General features: G+C 44.1%; 2 protein-coding genes across 10 annotated transcripts in view; one reads left to right on the top strand and one right to left on the bottom strand.

The window, feature by feature from the left end:
- The window catches only part of PM20D2 (peptidase M20 domain containing 2), a 39,928-nt gene extending 17,473 nt beyond the window's left edge, over window positions 1-22,455 (top strand). Inside the window, exon 8 of one of the 3 annotated variants that reach the window (XM_084782887.1) lies at window positions 22,368-22,455. The gene's annotated coding sequence lies outside the window, so the exon portion shown is untranslated. Of the gene's footprint in view, window positions 1-17,982; window positions 18,101-18,773; window positions 18,792-22,367 lie in introns of those variants that run through there. The other 2 variants (XM_084782889.1, XM_084782888.1) reach the window with 2 other exon arrangements.
- Window positions 17,986-22,614, bottom strand: part of LOC311598040 (gamma-aminobutyric acid receptor subunit rho-1) — a 56,920-nt gene continuing 52,291 nt past the window's right edge. For all 7 annotated transcript variants that reach the window (XM_084782834.1, XM_084782835.1, XM_084782831.1 and 4 more), the window contains 3 exons: window positions 21,777-21,929; window positions 19,687-19,883; window positions 17,986-18,338 (listed from right to left, as the gene is read on the bottom strand). In XM_084782834.1, the coding sequence (XP_084638960.1) occupies window positions 18,045-18,338; window positions 19,687-19,883; window positions 21,777-21,929 (644 nt within the window). In that variant the 3' untranslated portion in view covers window positions 17,986-18,044. The remainder of the gene's footprint in view (window positions 18,339-19,686; window positions 19,884-21,776; window positions 21,930-22,614) is intronic.

The following is a 22,614-nucleotide window of genomic DNA, read 5'->3' as shown; positions in this document are numbered from 1 at the left end:
CCCTGTCCCTGTGGATTATATGGCAGGCCATGTTTCAAAGTCACTTGCATCTGATTACAGAATGCTTGAAAGGATGCTGCGGTGTAACCCGGGCCATTGTCAGTTTTTAACATCTGGGGTTTACCCCAGGCTGCCCAAGCATCCAGACAATGGGTGATAACATTGTGAGCCTTTTCACCAGAAAGAGGAGTAGCAAATATTAATCCTGAACAAGTATCCACAGAAACATGTACATATTTCAGTTTTCCAAATTCTGGTATATGTGTCACATCCATTTGCCATATTTTTAATGGTAATGATCCTTTCGGATTTACTCCGACACCCAACGGATGAAGGTGAACACTGCAGTCAGGGCAATGAACAACAATTTGTCGGGCAGCATCTCTAGAGATGCCAAATTTAGTTTGCGATGTTTTCGAATTGACATGAAATGTAGAATGGAATTGTTTGGCCATCTCCACGGGAGACTGGAACAGCGAGGGCAATATCAATTCTCTACGGGTGGCTGCATCGACCTCATCATTGGCATTACTCATCGGCCCTGGCAATCTAGAATGAGCCCGTATGTGCTGAACGAAGAAAGGGCAGGTGCGATTCCAAATCAATGTTTGCAGTTTTGTTAATAAGAAAAATATGGGGCTAGTAGACTTAATTTTCCCTGCAGCTTCCAAGCTGTTGACGAGGTTCACTACATATAAGGAGTCTGATACCAAATTAAAAGGTATCCTAAATTTATCAAAAACTTCCAAAACTATTTTTAACTCAGTAATTTGAGGAGAGGCCGGAGCGAATTGAATAACGACTGGAGCAGCCTCATCTATTTTATAGGAACCACATCCCGTTTTAGAGCCATCGGTATAAATGATGGCAGCACCAGTTAATGGGGCATGCTTGGTCAATTTTGGAAACACTACAGGATGTGTCTGAAAAAATGATATCAAAGGGTGCTGAGGATAATGATTGTCAAGGTCTCCCCAAAAGGCACATCTTAAGATTGCCCATTCATCCACAACGGCACATAGTGTCGGCACTTGGTCGCTAGTATAGGGAGTAATTATTTTGGATGGTTGCATGCCAAAATGCTGAACACATTGTTGTACTCCTTCCGTCGCTAATACTGCAACAGCAGTAGGAAAATACTCAATAGTCTTGGAAATAGAAATCTTGGGATGAATCCATTGTAGAGGCCCTTGTTGCCACCGGGCAGCAGTGGGTTGTTGCTTGGTGCTAAAAATCATTAAAAGAATATCCTGACCAGGTGAATATCGTTTTAGACAAGCCTTAGCGAATTCATTTTCAACCTTGCTCAACTCTTCCCGGCCTTCAGGAGTCAGACATCTGGGCGAATCCAATGTGGAGTCCCCACATAGAATATTATATAAAGGTTGCAGTTGACAATTAGGTATCTTTAGGTAGGGTCTTAGCCAATTAATATCTCCCAAGAGCTTTTGAAAATCATTTAAAGTTTGTAAATTATCCTTCCTAATTTCAATTTTTTGAGGGGTGACTTCTGTGGATCCAATCCTCGCCCCTAGGTAAGAGACCACCTGGTCCTGTTGAACCTTCTCTGGTGCAATATGTAGCCCCCCGGGCTCGCAGGCATTCAACCAGCAGGGAAAATGCCTCCTGTAGTACCTGCTCATCCTTATGAGATAGGAGAATAGCATCCATGTAATGCAAACACTTTAATGCGTTAAACCGTTTCTTAACAGGCTCAATGGCCGCACCAACATATAGCTGGCACATAGTGGGGCTATTGGCCATGCCTTGAGGCCATTCAAACCTCTGATCAGGTTCTTCTTGATTAACTGATGGCAAAGCATTCTATATCTTGTTTGTACAGGGGGATTGAGAAAAAGCAATCTTTTATGTCTATGTCTATTACTATATTATGTATATTACTATAATGTACCATTCTTTAGGCAAAGTGGATGAGAGGGGGAGACCACGCTGGACTGGTCCCATAACTTGCATTTGATTATTAATGGCTCGTAAGTCATGTAACAACCGCCATTTGTCAGATTTCTTTTTGATAACAAATATAGGGGTATTCCAAGGCGAGACAGAGGGTCTAACATGTCCTAACCTTAGCTGTTCTGAAACCAGTTCTTTTGCAGCCTTTAACTTTTCTGAGGACAGAGGCCACTGAGGAACCCACACTGGGTCCTCAGTTTTCCAAGTAATGGGTATACCGTCTTTAGCGGCCCCTAAGAAAAACCCGGACCCTGTCGAGGGGATCTGGCGTGTGGTTGTATGGGACTTTTCCTTTCTTGTAAATATTTTCCAATGTCTCGAGAAGGGTACCATCCCATATCAGTCATCATTTTTAGGGATTGTGTTGAGTAACAGCCCTCATTGGTTAGTTTAAAGTCCATTTTCTTTAATAAGTCCCTGTCCCATAGACTAACAGGCAAGTCCAGAACGTAGGGTTGAATAACCCCCTCATGCCCTTCATGGTCTTGCCAAGAAAGTTCTCTGGCGCTCATATCAGGTGATTTGGCATACCCGAGGCCTTGCAATGTCTGAGATGAAGTTTGAATGGGCCAATCTGTGGGCCAATCTTTGTGTGCCACTATGCTATGATCAGCTCCTGTGTCCAAGAGGCCTAAAATGGTTTTACTGTTAATCTTCAATTCTATTAATGGCCTTTGGTCTAGATCAAGGGAGAGCAACATTGCTTGTCCTTCAGAGGAGCCGAAGCCTCGATTTCCTCTTTTTTCAGGTCTGGCAGAAAACATTCCATGTAAACTAGGCAGCAGCACTAACTGAGCAATTCGATCACCTGGAGAGATAGCCACAATGCCCCTAGGGGAGGAAGCAAAGATCTTAATGTCTCCCTCAGTATCGCTATCTATGATTCCAGTGTGAACAATCAAGCCTTTAAGGGCTGAGGATGAACTACCAATTAGCAATCCTACTGTATTTGCAGGCAAGGGACCTTTGAAGTCTGTTCCAATTGGCTGCACCCCCATTTGAGGTGTCAGTACGAGTCGGGTGGTGCAGCGGAGGTTCAGTCCTGAAGACCCCGCCGTCACTCTCCGGGGCTGCTCGGGGGCCTGAAAGTGGGCATTGGGGTCTGATTGTCGTTCTCCATGGCCCCATACATTTGAGGGCCCTGGGGTCGGGGGCCCCTCTGCCCGTTTTTTGGCCGAGCACCGCCAAATCCCGGAGTTAGAGGCTGGCCATTAATGTCCTTGACTGACCTGCACTCATTAGCCCAGTGGTTTCCCTTTTTACATCTGGGGCATAATCCAGGTCCAGGGCGTGACTTTTCTCTCCGTCCCTTATCTGGACACTGGCATTTCAAATGGCCTGGTTTACCACATCTGAAACATGCCCCTGGTGTATTGCCTTTTCCCCTTGTAATTTGCACAACTGCAGCTGCAAGACCAGCATTTGTAAGAGGACCTCTCAATTCTCTGCAAGCCTTCATCCAGGCTTGAAGGCCCTTATTTTCCAGGGGGTGATCGCAGCGTGACACTCTTTTGTACATTGCTCAAAAATGAGCTGCTCGACTAGTGGCATGGCTGTATCAGGGTCGCCAAAAATTCTACCTGCGGCCTCCATCCTTGCTACAAAATCAGAAAAGGGCTCTGTGGGACCTTGTAATATTTTAGTTAGATTGCCACGAACTTCCCCTCTATTAGGTAATGATTTCCAAGCTCTAATGGCTAGCGAATTAATCTGTGCATAGACCCCTGGAGGATATCCCGTCTGGGCAGCTGCAAATCTTCCCTGCCCCATGAGCATGTCTATGTCCCAGGCCAGATTACCATCCCTCTGATTCTGCACTGCCTGCTGTTGAGCATATTCTTGGAAGAAAGATTTCCAATCTAAATATTGTCCCACGGACAGGCAAGCCTTGACAGTGCTGAACCAGTCCGATGGTGTCATAGCCTTATTTGTTAGTCTCTCTAACTGAGCCTGTGTAAAGGATGCCTGGAGGCCATATGCTCGAACCGATTCCGCCAGGCTTTTAAGCTCCTTAAAATCCAAGGGCTCATGGTATCTTTGATTATTGGCATCCTCAAACACTGGGAAGTGTCCACATAGGGCGGCGGTGCTAATTCTGAAGTGCGCCAAGATGGCAGATCATCTCGCCTGGGTGGGGCCTCTTCCACTTTCTTCTTCCCCTTTTTCTCCTTTTGTTGTTTCTGCTCGAGCGACTCCATTTTTAGCATGAGTCTCTCAAGTTTCTCCTCCAATTTATCTAACTGTTCCTCATCACTGGAACTTGTCCCTTCACTAGAGTTCTCGTCCTCCAGCAGATCAGTTAAGTCAGGATACAGACATCCCTCTTTCTTTTCTCCGTGCTCACTAGAAGCCTTTTTGGACCTGCTCTCTTTCAATTGTTCTAAAGCCTCTGATGATTCTTCCACGGCCTGACAACATTTCTCATCCTCCAAGCAACTGCGAACAAGCCTCCATAGAGGGCATACCCCTCTCTTCAAACTTCCTTGTTCCCAAGCAAAATCTAGGTCTCTCCCTAACTTGTCCCAGCCACTTATATTCAAGTGCCCAGAAATTGCAAACCATGGTGCAATTACATCTACCTCCTTAAGAAAGGTCTCTATGACTTCCTCTTTCATTTCCAAGCCTTTAGTTTTCAGCAGCCCTTTCAGGGCCGCCTTGATCGGACGTGACGAAGAGTTTCCTATTTTTAAAGGGTCTCCGAACGTCCCCCGCTTTACTGCGGACTGAAAAACTTGTCTCAACAACCTGAAAACCTTCCCCCGCTTTACCACGGACTGAAAAACTTGTCTCAACCTGAGAACCTTTACACTCGGGTCCTAGTTTACCGGACACTTACCGATCGATCACCCTGTAGATCAGGAGTTCTTAAGTCTAACGTACCGAGGACTTTAAGTTCCCCGTACGGGCCACCACTTGTCGGCGCCGCACCATCCAGCAGAAATAAGACACCAACAACCAGACTTCTTCTCGAGATCTTTACTCAGGATTAAGCTCAGTGGGAATGGCCCCGAAGAAGGGAAGGGCGAAGCTTAAGTACAACTCAAGGGCCAATCAGCTCATGCCAGGTGTCACCTCCTCATAGGTCCGCGTCAGAGCAGGACTGCTCGTCATCAGATCACCAGTTACCCTTGCACAGCCTTTGCCATATAAGGACTTGTTTATCTTCGAGAGCACTCGCCATCAGGATGGCGGAAGGCGGAAGCCTGCGCCATGTTAAGGCGCGGCACCTCGAAGCTCTCCACATGTGGTAGCCCAGGGTTTTACAGGACTTGGCAGAAGAGTGTTGTGTGCTCTGTTCTCCAGCGCCCTGCCCTGGTTCCCACTACCCAGCAGTCTCAGAAGCCTCCCTGAGCCCCGTGCTGGCCCAGGAGTAACAGGGGTCTGTAGCCTTGGAAGGGAGGCTCTGCAGCCTCCTGCCCTTTCTTTGAACTTTCTCCTTCTTAGCTCACCTTCTGCTTCTTTGTCACCAGAGCTTTCGTAGAATTATAAAACAGAGTTCTCATAATGAGAAAGCCAGGATTTTACCCAGAAATCGGAAACATTTCTGTGCTTGTCAGTAAAAATCACTGGCAACAATAACCCTGGAAATGAGAGAGAGAGAGAGAGAGAGAGTCACAGAAAATCAACAATTTTTTATGATTCTTAATTTAGTATGAATTTTTGGGGTGTGTGGGGCAGAGTTTTAAGACAAGTTTTTCTTCTGTTCCCCTCCTCTCCCCTCTCCTAGCGCAGTCCTGCTGCCTCGGCCTCCCAAGTGCTGGGATTATAGGTGTGAACACAGCACACCTGCCATTTAGTGTTGCACATGATTAAAGAGTGAACAAGCTGGTAAAATCAAACCCGGAGGCATTTGAGGAGGCATTCCAGAGATGGAAGTGGAAGGAGACAGTGAAGTGCCTTTGGCTTCTGTGGTGGAAGCAAGTTACTTTCTCTGAGTAAGGACCAGCTGTCACTAAGAAGGTGCCCTGTGACCCTGCCTGCCTCTAATTCCTGTTCGAGGTGTAGTTTAGAATTGTGAGAGAGTGGTGTAAATCTGAGAACTGTTCTCTGCTAGACTCTGTCTGGATAGGAGCTGGTATTTGCTTGCTTACTTGCTTCTGTGTAGCTCAAACAACAACAAAAACAGCACCACTACAAAACTTAAAGTATCTGGCACTTCACAAAAAAAGCTTGCCAGCCCAGTCCGTCAGCAGTTTCTGATTTCCATCCTCTCAGATTTTCTAGGTGAAGCTTCAAGTTCCCTGTTGAAAACCCTTGAGTGTCTAGATGGGGACGCTCTGACAGAGATCTGGGCTGCTCGTCCCATGATCAGCTTTGCCGTTCTGCTCCCTCACCTGCCCCGTAAGCCCTCAGACTTCCTCTGTGCACACCAGCCTTCCCGTCTCTTCCTTCACAGCGCCCTCTGTCTGGGAATTCACAGCCCAGCTCATTGTGTTTGGTAAGCATTTTATATAAAGGGAGCATCAGTGAAAGCCCAGGCAGAAAATAAGACACGTCGGAGGTGTGGCTCCTATGAGTTAGTCTCCTACGAGTTTCTCACATCTACGGGGCAGGTTGCTTGCTGATTGCTTTGGCTTCAGTTCTTGCAGGGCTGGATGTTTAGGCCAGGCTTCTAGCACTGAGCTGCATCCGCAGCCCAGGACAGGCCATTGGACAACTTCCTAGGAGAGCTGTTGTCCCTGATACATCCATCCTCTGCAAATCATCACAGCTGTTACTTATGTACTTACGTGTATGTCCTGTGTTTGATTTACTTTTTTTTTTTTAAAGTAAAAGTAAGTTTTACTCATGTATAAACAATGTCTCTTTTAGGTAAAGAAGGGAAGGCTCTATTTTTTTCTTTCTGTTTGTTTCTTCTTGGGGGCTGCTGTTGTTTTGTATAGAGCTTTGCTTGCTGTCCTGCCCAGACCTACCTTACACTGCCTAGCTTATCTGAGTAGCCCAGGGCCAGGGATGCACCATCGTGCACAGCTTCATCTCCTGGATCTCAAGAGATGACTGCTTGCTTTTAGAAAGCTGATGAGATTTAAATGTGGAGTGTTGTGTGTTGTTTTTGAAGGATGCAACAATATTTTCTCCCAGGGTCAATTTGATGACACTTTTATCATTTAACTGAGTCTATAATTAAATGTGTTTTTGCACTATATTTTAAGTTGGTGTCTGTGTGGGCTGTTTGAAACTTTACATATCCAGCATAGTTGCTGGCTTTTGAAAAGACTGCCTGCTTGCTTGGAATCGCTTAAGATCAGACGGCTTTCTCGTGGCTCACAGTCACAGGGTGAGTTTTCATCTTGTGACTCCTCAAACAGAAAAAGGAGATTAGTGCCCCTGTTCTTCAATACACAGACCAGACCCGTCTCCTCACACGCTTAGGCTGCCTGTGCAAAGTTAACATTTAAGATACTAAATCTTGACTCAGTTCTTGACAGTTGTCTGTCAGTGGACCTGATTGAGTTTTTGTTGTGTTTTATCTTACAGTAGTTTACAGTCTTGCGTCACTTGCACCTCAGCTGTCACCTAGAGGCTGTCATAAGTCAGTAGACCTTAGAATGAATAAACTACACTAATGGTTTAAGTGTAATTATAATCTGAAAAATATATTCTCTCTACTAACTTAATTTTAAGGAAGCTTGAATATAGGACTGATTGTGTGTGTGTGTGTGTGTGTGTGTGTGTGTGTGTGTCTGTGTGTCTGTGTGTGTCTGTGTGTGTATTATGGAGAGAGAGGAGGGGGTATGGAACCCATATAGAGCTGTAAAACTCCTTTGTGTTTCACATGCACCTGCCATGTACACACAGCTTGAAGGAAATTGTGCGCAGCGTTTCAGAGTGTCTAAGATTTGACTAACCTCTCATAGGGCCAGTTGTGCCGTTTTCTCCCTGGTTCATGCCACTCAAAAGGGTTTGGAGCATTTTGGGTTTCAGGTTAAGTGTGTTAAACCTGTGCTGTTAACTCATAAGTTGCTGTGGTTTCTATGAGTGTAGCTAATATTTAGTTTGCCTGAAATTTTTTTTACTTATTTTTAGTCTTAACAAATTCTTATTGGATGAACTAACTACACAGGAAATTTTTCTTTTCCCAGCTACGTCTGTCTGTAGCATAAATGCTAAGGTATTTGGGGTAAAGTAGACATCGTATTTTTTATTTTAATTTATTATAATTTATTCAGATTACATCCTGAAAGTTATCCCCTTGCTTGCATCTTCCTGTTCCCACCCTCCCTCCCTCTTCCACCCTATTCCCCAGACATTGTGTGTTTTTATGAGGATGTATAAACATAAAGAAAAGTGTCCCACGGTCTCCCAAGGTGTTGTGTGGTATAGTGTCATTGTTTTTGCTGTTGCTGTTTTTAAACTGTTGTAGTCTCAACATCCGAGTAGGTAAACCTTTGCAGAAAATTGCCTGCCAGACACAGGAGCAGAGTAAAGGCCAGGTTGTACACACAACTCCCTTTGGTTAGTGGCATATTGTTCCAGGATTTAGTTCATGTGAACCACCTGGGGGGCACCTGAAAACTGTATTGGGAATTTGGGGGGAAGGGCTTGTAAAACATTTTGAATATGTGAGTCACTTCAGTCTGTTTAAACAGAAGAAATTTGATACCAGGTCCTCTTTAAAGGAATAGTTGCCTCACTTTATAACATTTTTTTAAAGGGGGGGGGGAGAAAAACCCTTTCTGATTTTTTTTTTTTTTTTTTTTTGGTTTTTTCGAGACAGGATTTCTCTGTGTAGCCTTGACTATCCTGGGCTTGCTTTGTAGACCAGGCTGGCCTCGAACTCACAGTGATCTGCCTGCCTCTGCCTCCCGAGTGCTGGAATTAAAGGCATGCGCCCTTTCTGATTTTTGTGTGTGTGTTCTGTAATGCCCAACTATTTACCTGAAACAGTCTTCTGAAATGTGCCCCACATCATCAGAGTAAATTGTAATGATGACTTTAGTCTTTGTGCCAGTTAGCATTTCTAATCATCTGGAGGACAGGATGGACTATTTGCTTACTTCTTCACACCTTTTGTGATCTAATGACAGAGCATGGATGGGGTGTTTGGGTCTGTAAGAGGTTAGTATTTTCAAATAAGCAATCCCTCTATCATGATTATCATAACTTTTGTAGTGTTTGAATAGATACATATTAAAGTTTATAGAAAAACTAAAATGTCTGTATTTTTCTAATAGCAGTTATTCTTAATGACATATATATATATATATATCAAAATGGAGATTTCGTAAGAATAAAACATAACTACCCAGATAAGAGGCTGTGCACTATTTTCTTATTCATCAGGAGTCTGGAGTTCGTTCCTTTCCCTCCCACGCAAATATTCTGTTTATAGAATATGAATTTTGAGACTAAAACTTTTGTTTAAAAGTGAATGTTTAGGCTGGATGTAGTAACACACACCTTTACTCTCAACACTTGGGAGGTAGAGGCAGGTGGTTCTCTGTGAGTTCAAGGCCAGCCTGGTCTATATATATAACTGCAACAGAAATCTAGGAAAGCAAACAAACAGTAGAAGGATATGAATAGAACTGTTTAAAAATAAAGAAAATAAAAATTAAAAAAGAAAATCCAAATTGAGGAAATTCTGAAAAATGAAAAATACAGAAATAGCTTCACCAGCAGATGACTACAGGATATGGAAGAGGAATCCTCAGGCCTTAAAGATAAAATAGAAAAAAATGAATTTATCAGCCAAAGAAAATGTTTATTCTAAAATCTCCTGACACAAAACATCCAGGAAACCTAGAACACTATGAAAAGACCGAATCTGAGAATAATAGGAATAAAGTAAGGAAAATAATCTTAGCTCAAAGCTGCCCTCCCAAAAATGCTCAGCAGAGTCATTGAAGAAAATTTTCCTAACCTAAAGCAGGAGATTCTTATAAAGGTACAAGAAGCATACAGAACACAAAATAGATTGAACTAGAAAAGAAAGCTCCCCCCCCCACAAAATAAAAAAAATCAAAACACAAAATATACAGAACAAAGACAATATTAAAAACTGCAAGAGGGAAGGAAGCAACGTATAAAGGCAGACTTATTATAATTACATCTAGCTTCTAAATGGAGACACTAAGCTAGAAGGTCCTGGACAGATATCCTGCAGGCTCTAAGAGTCCACAGATGTCAGCCTAGGCTACTACACTCAGCAAAACTTTCAATCACTATAGATGGAAAAAAATAAGAGATTCCATGAGAAAGTCAAATTTAAACATCTATCTATAAATCTGCCACACAGAAGTTGCTAGAAGTAAAACTCCAGCCTAAGGACATTAAGACAATCATGAAAACACAGGAAATAAATAATTTCAGACTAGCAAGACCAAATGAAGGAAAACACACACACACACACCCTACCACCACCACCACTAACAATAACAAAACAGGAATCAATAATCATTGGTCATTGATATCTCAATATTAATGATCTCAATTCCCCAATAAAAAGACTAACAGAATGGATGTGAAAACAGAATCCATCCTTCTGCTGCGTATAAGAAACATACCTTAGCATCAAGGATAGACACAGCCTCGGTAAAGGATTGGAAAAAGATATTCCAAGCAAATGGGTTTAAGAAGCAAGCTGATGTGTCCATTTTAATAGCTAACAAAATAGACTTAAAACCAAAACTAATGAAAAGAGACAGGGGAGGACACTACATACTCATCAAAGGGGAAAAAATCTGTCACGATGACATTTCAATGCCCAACATCTATGCCCCAAACACAAAGGGACTTTGTAAAAGAAACATTATTACAGCTTAAATCACATACTGGCCCTCTCACACTAATAGTGAGAGACTTCAGTACTGCACTCTGACCAATGGACAGGTCATTGAGACAAAAGCTAAGCAGAGAAATGCTAGAGCTAATAGATGTTATAAACAAAATGAACTTAACATATGACAGAACATTTCATTCAAACTCAGGAAAATATACCTTCTCTGTACCCCTGGAACTTTCTCCAAACTTGACCACATACTTGACCACAAAGCAAGTCTCAACAGATACAAGAAAATTGAAGATAACACACTGCATCCTGTCAGACCACCATGGATTGAAGCTGAATATCATCAACAAAACAACATAAGCCCTACAAACTCATGGAAACTGAACAACTCTCTGCTGAGTTAAAAAATTGTTCAAAACAAATAAATTGAAGACTTTCTGGAATTCAAAGAAAAATCAATATACAGCACATTCAAACATGACCCAGTGGAGGCAGTTCTAAAAGGCAAGTTTATAGCACTAAGGGTTTACACTAAAAAACCAAAACCTAAAGAGATCTTGTACTAGCAACTTAACAACACACCTGAAAGCTCTAGAACAAAAAGAAGTAATCACACCCAAGAGGAGTAGACTGCAAAAAAATAATCAAACTGAGGTCTGAAATCAATTAAATAGAAATGAAGAGAACAAAGAATCAATGAAACAAAGACTTGATTCTTTGAGAAAGTCAACAGAATATACAGACCTTTATCTAAACTAACTAAAAAGCAAAGAAAGAATATCCAAATTAGCAAAATCAGAAACAAAAAGGGGGGCATAACAACAGCTATCAGGGAAATCTAGAGAACCATAACGCACTATAAAAACTTGTACTCCACCAAATCGAAAATCTAGAAGAAACGGGTAATGTTCTCAATAGGTACCACTTACCAAAATTAAATCAATATCAGTTAAGCAGTTTAAACAGACTATAAACCCCTAAAAAATGGAAGTAGTCATTAAAGATCTCCCAAGCCAAAAAAAAAAAAAAAAAAAAAAAAAAAGCCCAGTTTTTTAAATTCTATCAGACTTTCAAAGAGCTACTACCAGTACTCTTCAGATTAGTCTATAAGATGGAAACAGAACATTTCCCAATTCATTTTATGAGACCACAGATACCCTCCTCCTACCCAAGCCACATAAATACCCAACAGAGAAAGAGAATTACAAACCAATTTCCCTTATGAACATAGATGTAAAAATCTCAGTAAAATGCTTGCAAACCAAATCCAAAAACACATCAAAAAGATCATCCACAATAATGAAGTAGGCTTCATCCTAGAAATGCAGAGATGGTTCATTATACAAAAATCAATAAATTCAATCCACCATATAAACCAACTCAAAGAAAAAAAACCCACATGATCACTAGATGCAGGAAAGACCTTTGACAAAAGTCTTGGAGAGATTAAGGATACAAGGGACATGATTAAAAGCAATTTACAGCAAGCCCATAGCCAACATCAACTTAAGTGTAGAGAAACTCCAATCAGTTTCACTAAGATCATGAACAAGGCATTCTGTCTATGCCCACTCGATATGGCACTTGAAGTCTTAGCTAGAGCAATAAGACAGCTGAAAGAGATCAAGATTATACAGATTGGAAAGGAATAAGTCAAAGTATCTTTATTTGCAGATGGTATATATGACAGTAAACATATGTGACCCTAATAATTCCACCAAGGAACTCTTACAGCTAATAAACACTTTCAGCAAAATAGCTGGATACAAAATTTACTCATAAAAATCCTATATACAAATGACAAACTGAGAAAGAAACCAGGGAAACAACACATTTCACTATAGCATCAAATAATACAAAATATCTTGTATAGCCAACCAAGTGAAAGTCTTGTGTGATAAAAACTTGGAGTCTTTGAAGAAAGAAATTGAAAAAGATATCAGAAGATGGAAAAATTGCCCATGTTCATGGATTGATAAAATTAGTACAGTAAAAATGGCCATCCTACCAAAAGCTGTCTACGAATTCAATACAATTTCCATCAAAATTCCAACAGAATTCTTCACAGACCTTGAAAGGACAATTCTCAAACTCATGTGGAAAAACAAAAAACCCAGAATAGCTAAAACAATCTTGAACAACAACAAACCTATCGGAGGTCTCATCACTCTTGATTTCAAGTTGTACTTTTTAATTTATTTGTATAGTAATAAAAACCAGCAAGGTATTGGCATAAAAACAAACATCTTGATCAGTGGAATAAAACTGAAGGCACAGACATAAATCCTCATATTTATGGGTGTACTGGCAGGGCACAGACAGGAATGGGAGGATCGGGTGGGGAAAGGAAGGGAAAAAAAGTTGAGGGAAAGAATGCGGGGAGAGATAGCTGGACTTGAGGGGCCTTTGAGAGGGGGTATGGAAACAGTGCAGTGGAACCTTCCTAACTAGGTAAAGGCAATCTAAAGAGGTTGCCTAATAATGGGGGAGACAGGGTTTTGACTCACCATCTCTTGTCACCAAACAAGGGACTAGTTTACATTCAATTGGGTTGTTGACCAAGGAGGTCCTATGGAAATCCACAAACAACCCAAGGTGTTGCCAAGACAATAAGTTGCTTTCTGCAAACTGACAGTGGGGACACCATTGCTGAGGACATTACCCACACAACTCATTGAACATGGAGCAGTTGAACTGGTGCCTACGTGGAGCCTTCACTGCTAGTTCTAGTGCCTTTGCTGAGGGAGGGGGTCTCTGTAGGCTACCCAAAGAGAAAGGGAAACACTACCCAGTCACAAAACCTTTAGCCTACGATCTGTCTTGCTTGCTAGATACGTTAGGGTGATGGTGGCACTGAGCTTGTGGGAGTAACCAGCAATGTCTGATTTAACTTAAGGCCCACTCCTTGAGATGGAACCCATACCCAACACTGCTTGGGTGATCAAGAACCAGAGAGTATATAGCCCAGAGACCTAGGATAAATACTACTGGTCTTTTAAAAAAAAGAAAGAAAGAAAGTAACAATGAAATGACTCCTAATGTCATTCTGCTATACTCATAGATCACCACTTTGCTCAGCCATCATTAGAGAAGCTTCCTCCTGTAGCAGATGGGAGCAGGCACTACCAAGAACCACAGCGAGACACTATGCAGAGAGAGATCTTGGAACACACATCTCTAAATGGAGTGTCTCCATCAAATCCCTCCCATCAGAGCTCAGGGAACCCCACAGAAGAGGAGGCAGAAAGACGTTAAGAGCGAGAGGGGGTGGAGGACACCAGGAGAGCAGGCCCTCTAAATCAACTAAGCAAGGGTCATAGGAACTCCAGAGACAGAAGCAGCAAGCACGGGGCCTAGCTGGGTCTGCACCTGGTACTCTGTGTGTACGTTACAGCTTTTAGCCTAGTATTTTTATGGGACTCCACAGTGTGTGAAAAAGTGGTCTCTGATTCTTGTCTCTGCTCTTGGGCTCTCTTTCTTCTGTTTGGATGCCTTGTCCAACCTTGATGTGATGGTATTTGTTTTATCTTAGTATATTTTATTTTGTTATCTTTGGTTGGTTGGATCTAGAGGGAAAGGGAAGTAGAGGGGGTGGGGAAGAACTGGGAAGAGTAGAGGGAGAGGAAACGGTAATCAGGGTATATTGCTTGTGAAAAGAGTCTATTTTCAATAAAGGGGAAAAGAGAATTTGGGGGGGTGAAGAGATAACTCAGTGGGTAGTTGACTGCTGCAAGCATGAGGTCCTGAGTTCAGATTCCCAGAACCTATAGAAAAACTGAGCATGGCGGTGCTGCATGTAACCCCAGTGCTGGGCCTAGAGACAGGAAAACCCAGGCCCTCCCTATCAGCCAGCCTAACCAAAACCAAGCCTGAAGTTCAGCAAGAGACTCCAAAACAGAAGGTGGCAAGTTCAGTTTGAATGGATTCCTGTTGCGTATCCCCAAATGTGACAGGGCCTTCACACCTACAGGTTCTGCGTATATACATTCAACTACTTTAAATCCGAATATATCTGTAATAACACGCATTCGTATTGAACATGTGCAGGCACCTTTTTCTGTGTGTGAGTATGTGTGTGGGGTATATACATACATGTGGGGTGGCTTCACTTCTTGTACGTGCACTCATAAAGACTGGAGGAGAAATCAGGTGTCCTGCTCCATTACTGTCCATGCGTTCTTTTGAGTCAAAGTTTCTTTCTGAAATTAGAGTGTGGCTAGTGGCCAGCAAGCCCTAGAAGTCCTCCTCTCTCCACCCTGTTACACACACACACACACACACACACACACACACACACACACACACACCACACCACACCACACCACTGGGATTGAGGACATGCACGTGGCCACACACAGCTTTCTGGAGGGGTGCTAATGATTTCAACCCAATTCCTCACATTTGAGCAGTGGTGCTCTTACCCGTTGAACTCTCTCCAGTACCCAGATTTTGTTTCTTGTCATTCCCTAAATAATATAGTACAGCTGTTTGTATAGTATTAGATGGACTGTGATGCAAATAAACTTCCACGGGCATGTGTTATGGAATGTACGTGATTGCGTTGTGTGACCCTGTTCCTGTGCGTATGTGAACAAACATGTACTCACTCCATATAAGAAATCAATGAAAGACCAAAAGTCCAACTTAGTGAACCAATGAGCTTTATTGGGGTTATTTAGAGGAACAGGAATGACTCAAGACAGATGCCTCAACATTTTAAACCCACCTCATCACAATAGCTGGAAATCTAAAGCTCACTGCGTGACTGACAGGCAGCTGGATGGGTTGGAAACTGTCCCCTTCAGGCAGCTTGGCTGCTCTTTGCGTCTTCCAGACAGCTTGGGTTGCCTGAAAGTGGTTCTCAGCAGTTCTTATTGCTTATATGAACTTGGTAGAGGCTGATAGTTTATCTAGTTCGTTTCAAGGATTTCCTGAAACTTTTGAGTCATTTGCTTCCTGAGCTTAACCTGAATGAACTTCTTCCCTGTGTGATGGAGGGTCATCGGCTTCTTTCAGCACATCCTAAGTCCTAAGGAGCCCCCCTCCAAGATGAAGTATTCCAACCTGGAGGAGATTGCTACAAAAACGAATGGTTTGGAGTCAAGGCTTTTAAAGAAGTAACTAAGGTTAAATGAGGCCATGGATGTGGACCCTGATCCGATATAACGGGGGAGAAAGGGATTTAGGCGTAGGTGGATACAGAGAGAAGAAGGCAAGGAGTGCATCAAGAAAGTAGCCATAGCAAAGTCAGGAAGAGAGGCCTCTGGGGAAACCACATGTGCCAGCACCTTGACCTTGGACATCAGTCTCTACAACTGTGAGAAAATAAATGTCTGTTGATTAAGCCATCCATGTCTTCAGTCTCTGAGATAGCAGGTTAGCAGACTAGTAGAGCATTCTACACGCTGGCTCACAGAGTGGAGTATCCCAGACAGTAGGTAGAGGGTTAGTTGCATGCTCTGTAGACAGCTCAGTGGCTCTAGTGGTGAGGAAGAAGACAGTGGCAAAGGTGTTGACTTTAATGGTAATTGTTTCATAAAATAAAAATGAAAAACGCAATCTTTTTAAACCTCACACAGCTCAGGCTGGCCTCCGGGATGCTATAGAGCCAAGACTGGCTTTGAACTCCAGCTCCTTCCACTTCTGCTTCCCAAGTGCATGTGTAAACCATGCTTGGCAAAATCAATAGTCATTTTAACTACCAATGATAATCAGTTATTTAAGTTATCCCTCTAAGTTTACTATTTGAGTTTGAAAAAAAGATTTTGATGAGCTTTTATTGGGGGAAATGAAGAGATTGTCTTGTAAGTAGGAATTTGCAAATAGTTCTTTTTAAAATCAGAATAAAGCATAGTCATGTATATGATATTATTTAGTCTGAGCCATCAAGTTAACTTTGAAATGAATGGAGATATAAGGACATATATGAGGGGAAGTTACCTAGCACAGAAGATGGTTGTCCCCGGAGGGGTCTCTTAGACCACCGCCATATTTATTAACAATATGTTCCACCATGTTAAATTATCATGAATTTCTCTGCTGGGATTCTCTCACCAAACTTTAAACATAACCACAATTAGATGGGCCTTGACTTAGTTAAGTTGGTTAGTGGCTACTGGCTGCCAGGATGTGGTAGGTGGTGACAAGGTGTCTCTCTGAGTGACAGATGTGGCCTGCAGAAAGTGTCATACTGTTAAATACAGTTTGGGCAAGTTTGGTTTGGCTTGTTATATATCTTCTAGATAGATAACATGAAGGCTTCTATTTAAAAATAATATATCAAATTACACCCCATGACTGACATCAGCTGCCACTGGGCCAGCTCGTCTGATCCATGGATGCTCAGTCTGGATGATAACCGCTCGCTAGTGCCTCCTGCACAGTGCTGCCACTCGCTGAATGGAAGGGAAGATGTCTGTTTCTTTTGCTTTGTAATGTTGTTTTCTCTTTTTAAAAAAAAAAATTGTGTGTTTCTCCTTCTCATGAGCTACTAGCAGCCCCAAGTTTCCTTGAAATGCTTATTATTATTCAGAAGAAATTACTACCTCTTCACGATCCTTGGTGACAATACGATGTCTTTGAGAAAAGCCTTGATTTTGAAGGAGACAACTGCTCCATGGTGGAGAGGCAGGAGACGGTGACTACAAAGCAGAGGAAGGAACACAGTTCTCTGCCTTAGTCACCTCCACAGAACAGACAAGATGCACACATGCAGAAGTGCATACATAGAGAACCTCCAAAGTTTCTCTGGCAGCAAAACGTCAGCAACCTAAAGAGCATTTCTTCTACAGGGACAACTTACGGCTTGTAAAGAGAGGCCCTGGGAGCTTTTCTGCCTCTGCCTTTTCTACCTCTGGCGGATGCAGAGCAGACGCAGGGGCAGACTGAAGCATGGCCTCTCCTCAGAAGCGGTCTGTGTGTCTGTGGGCTCCACGCAGAGGAGTTTTATTTAGGTACTCCCCACTTCTACCTAGTCTAATGAATGCAGTGCCTCCAACGAAGGAAGCCCTCCAGTGAGCAGCAGCCGGGGCCAGCACTGAACTGCAGCGTGTCCTACGTGGCCTCTGCGCTCTCCCTGGGATCTAGGAACAGCTAATATCAGTTGCTATCATGACAAATGCCTGCAACACCTAGTATAATGTTGTGTATACTGCTGATGCTTAATAAATGCAGAGAAAAGGTGTGTTGTCAGTGCAGCTTTGGGCAGCTGAAGAAGGGACAGTGAAAACCCAGGTGGTTACTGGGATGGTTTGAAACCATTATTTTCATTTTTACAGCAATATCTGCATGCAGTGCACGCAAACTGTGAAGAAGGTGACATTTACAGAATTACAGGCATCTAGGAGAAAATTGACCAGTATATCAGATTGAATAAAATGTACGCGGCTGGGAAAATGATCCTGGAGTATTTATCGATGGCGTGGGTGTTGATCCTCATGCTCACGTAGCTGCCTCTCTGGCTTTTCCTCTGAGGAGAGCCCCTCTCGGAGGCCAGGGTCAGCTGCACCATCATCCTGTCAGGCTTCTCCCCGTTCTCAGGCATGTAGCCACCCAGGTCGTTCACCTCCCCGTCACTGTAGCTGCCGTCCAGCATCACTGCTCGGGGTTGGGGCAGCCCACAGTTGCAGGAGATCTGTGAACACACATACGGGCATGTGAGCTGAACACTGTCTCTCAGAAGCCTGCAGAAGCACCGTGTAGGAAGAGTGTTTCTCTCTAGCATCTGGTAGTCTCCGTTTGGAGTAAAAGATAAGAAAAATAATGACTTAGCTACAAACATCCAAAAACAGCTGTATCGGAGAGCTTACCTAAGCAGCCTGGGGGTCATGGGAGGTGATGGGAACTGGGTGTTGAACTAGCGTCTACATGGTAACTTGTAGGAAAGAGCACACTGTTGCACCAGAGACCAACAAGACCAGCAATGGCTAGGCCCTGTCCTTCATGGGGTCATAAGCCCTGAGCTCAAGCCACACCTCCCTTAGGGACAGTGGGGACAAACTGAGGACCTTGCATATGTTAGACAAGAGCACTCTCCTGAGCTACACCTTTCTCCATTTTTCATTTTCAGACAGTCTTGCTAGTTGCCCTGGATGGCCTCCAATTACAACTTCCCACTTCAGCCCCTGGGCAGCTGGATTACAGGTTGTGGACACCACACCTGGCACCGAACCCTCGATTAAAAAATGTTTACGGATGACGTTATTTGGTGTCAGTCCTGAGGATGGGGCTTGAAAGACAGCTCTGTGGGAATAGTAAAAGGAGAGGCTTTGCTGGAAGAGAGTGGCTCTGAGTTGCAGGCTCTGAGGAAAAAGGGAGGGTTGGGGGAAAGATAACTTAAGAACTGATGGGAGAAATGAGGTCATTATGAAGAGAAGTCTCCCAGCACAGACTATGGCTGCCCCTGGCGGGGTCTCTTAGGCCACCTCCATATTTGTTAATAATACATTCTACAATGTTAACTTATCATTTCTTTCCCAGCTGGGATTTTTCTCACTAAATCAGTGGTTCTCACCCTTCCTGATGCTGTGCTACTGCCTTTAATACAGTTCTTCATGCCGTGCTGGCCCCCAACCATAACATTATTTTCCTTGCTACTTCCTAGCTGCACTTTTGCTATGGTTATGACCTGTAATGTAAATATCTCATATGCAGGATGGCCTTAGGTGACCCCTATGAAAAGGTCAATCCCCACAGGGGTCACGACCCACAGGTTGAGAGCAACTGCACCAAACTCTGAACACAACCACAAGTGAATGGACTGTGTTTTAATTTGGTTTAGTGGCTGCTGCGATGTAGATGCTGAAGGAATTTCTTCACGGAATGAAGGATGTAATGTCAAGTATTAGAGCATACATCATTCCGTTTGCTCTTGACCATGGCTGGGAATAGGCTGAGGAGAAATGAGCAGCTGCATTTTACGGGGAGGGGTGGACCTGCCCACAGTCCCAAGGCTAGCCCAGGCTGTGTCATGGTAAAGTCACCTTCTCACGTAGCTTCCGTTCCTTCCGCTCCTGCACTGTGGTCAGGTAGTTGACAGCCGCGTACTCCAGCACCGAGAGGAACACAAACACGAAGCTGACCCAGAGGTAGATGTCCACGGCCTTGATGTAGGACACTCGGGGCATGGAGGCGTTCACGCCGGTGATGATGGTGGACATCGTCAGCACGGTTGTGATGCCTGCCGTAAACGGTGAGAAATCAGCATACACTGGCTTTCCCCAGACACTGCAGGCCTTGTCTCTCTGCGGCCCTGCCTTTCACTCTCCCTTGGCCTACAGAGTCGGTACCTTCTCTCTTCCAGCGAACATCCTCCTGCCCTTCAAGAGCCCACTATCACAAATCTCTTCCGGTTCCTCTGCCCCTCAGCTGCACTTCCTTCTCTGTACATCTGGCACCTCCAGTACAGCACCAAACCACATCCTTTCTGCAGAAAGCTCCAGACATTTCAGCAGGAAGGTATTTCTTTCAATTGTTTAAAGAAAGGAGGTACAAGCAAGCAGTGGTGAGGGAAAGCGCGACGTTTACCCCCAACACCGTGTCCTTTTGTGTCATGAAGTTCCTATAATCCAGGGTCCCTCTCTTCACCCACCCCATGGCGGGCCTGTGTGCCTATCCGGCGGAAGTACCCTAAGCGCCTACCTTGACAACAGCTCTACCAGGATCATTTTTATTTATAGGAGGCAGATTTTAGTATGAAAGCACACGTGTATTTAGCACAGTAGCTGTTGCAGTGGCAGCTAACTGCTAGAGAGCAGGGCATCTGTCCGTGGGAAACTGCCCAGGATTTCAAATTAAGCTCAGAACATTTGCTTGGAAAACATCAAATCACAGAGGATTAGGGTCATCCTAAGGGCCAACTCCAAGCCATTTCATTGAAGCCTGGTGGGTCACCCTGTCACCTGTAGCCTGAGCTTCTGAGCAGCAGCAGTGCCTATGACTAAGTGGGCTCAAAGTTTAGGGAGAGCTGGCAAGGTGATCAGAAAGGAAGTGGATTAAAAATGCAGGTCCTGTCTGAGCGGGGGTGGCGCACACCTTTGATCCCAGCACTCGAAAGCAGGGGCAGGCGGATCTCTGAGTTTGAGGCCAGCCTGGCCTACTGAGTGAGTTTCCAGAACAGCCAGAGCTACACAGGGAAACCCTGTCGTGACACGCCAAAGAGCAATAACAAAATACAGCTCCTTACACGGGGATTCGACTGCAGACTTTTCATTTTTAACAATCCCCCAAGGATTCTATTGCAAAGCTCCCCTGTGGCACGCATTGAGAAACACTGTTATGCCCCGACCTGCGGGGTTTGACTAAAACTCTGGAGGGAGGTCACCTGGTGAGAAATGCAAAACACAAGGAAGGAGAGCAAGTCTGATTGTTCAAGCTCTCAACTTTATCAGTCAGGCAGCAGCTTTTATAAGTCAGAAGGCAGGGAAGCATATTGCTATAGCAACCGAGCTGCAGGCTTTTCTCAAAACACAGGGAATTCCAGGCAGGGTCATGATGTCCTGCCACACAGGGCATCTTGCTTTGTCTTCATCTAGCTTTAGTCTAACTGTTGACTCACAACAAGGTCGCTTCCTCTCTATCTGTCTTTAGTCTAACTGCTAGACTCACAACAGGGTCGCTCCATCTCTATCTGTCTTTAGTCTAACTGCTGGACTCACAACAGGGTCGCTCCATCTCTATCTGTCTTTAGTCTAACTGCTGACCCACAACAGGGTCAGCTAGTTTCTGGTGAAAGGCAAACTTTGGGAAAGACAGAGACTTAAAGGTGCAGACTTGGACAAGATGGCTGAACATTGGCCATATGGCCTATCGTCCCCAACACTGTTATAGAACACATTACACAAATCACCCAAAGTCTGGGAACCCCGTCCTCTGAGTTGCTTGGATGGACAAGCATTGGGGACTGGACAGATTTCCAGGTGGCAACATTTAGATCGTGGGATGCTACTTGAATCAATCCTTGAAACATTTCCAAGCTATACTGTGGAGAACGGTGGAGGACCTTCCTGAGAAAGACGGAAGGGACGGCCTACATTTCCAAACAGCTGTAACATAGCCTTGAGATAGTCCTTACCTAAGGGGACTCTGGCTGGCACAGCTCTGCGGTCGATCCAGAAGGACACCCAGGACAGCATGACCATCAGGGTAGCAGGGAAGTAGGTTTGGAGCAAGAAGAAGAAGATGTGGCGACGCAACGTGAAATTAATGTACAGACGGTTGTACCAGCCTGGGGACAAAGGAAGAAGAGAGCATGGAACCGCTCCTTGCCTCCTACAGAAAACAATAGACCTCCCACTGGAAGGCAGAGTTCAAAACAACAACAAAAACAAACAAGCAAACAGTGGCAGTGACACCTGCTGACCCTCACCACTTGTGTGAACCCACTACAAGGGATCTTTTTCCCCTTCATAAACACAAAGGGAACCCCTGAGAAAGTCATTTAAAGTCTTGTTTCTCAAAATATGGCCTAGGGCCCATCAGCCTCACTGTTACACGGGAGCTTCTTAGAAGTTCAAATATAGGGTAGAGTCCTTGACTAGTGCACACAGGACCCTAAGCTTGATCCCCTCTCCCCTCTCCCCCCCTCTTCTCCTCCTGCCCCCCTTCTCCTCCCTTCCCTCCCTTCTCTTCCTCCCCCCCTCTTTTCCTCCCTCTCTCACTCTAGATCCTAAGCCGTAACCCAGACGCTCTGGAGCAGAAGCCTTCTTGAACAGCAGCCCTGTGTGGTTTGTGTGCATAGTGAAGAGAGGCAGTGGCCAACAAACCCCTTTATTTCTGTCCGATTTCTTTTCTTTTGAGATGGGGTTTTAAATTGCCCAGAGCAGTCACAAATTTCCTAAGTAGCTGATAAAGGCCTTGAACTCCTGATCTTCGTGCCTCTACCTGGCAAGAGCTGGGACAATGGTGGACAC

The sequence above is a fragment of the Acomys minous genome (assembly GCF_964271855.1).
Source record: "Acomys minous genome assembly, chromosome: 1".
In the NCBI taxonomy this organism is placed as follows: Eukaryota; Metazoa; Chordata; class Mammalia; order Rodentia; family Muridae; genus Acomys; species Acomys minous.
This window is presented reverse-complemented; position numbering and strand designations above follow the sequence as displayed.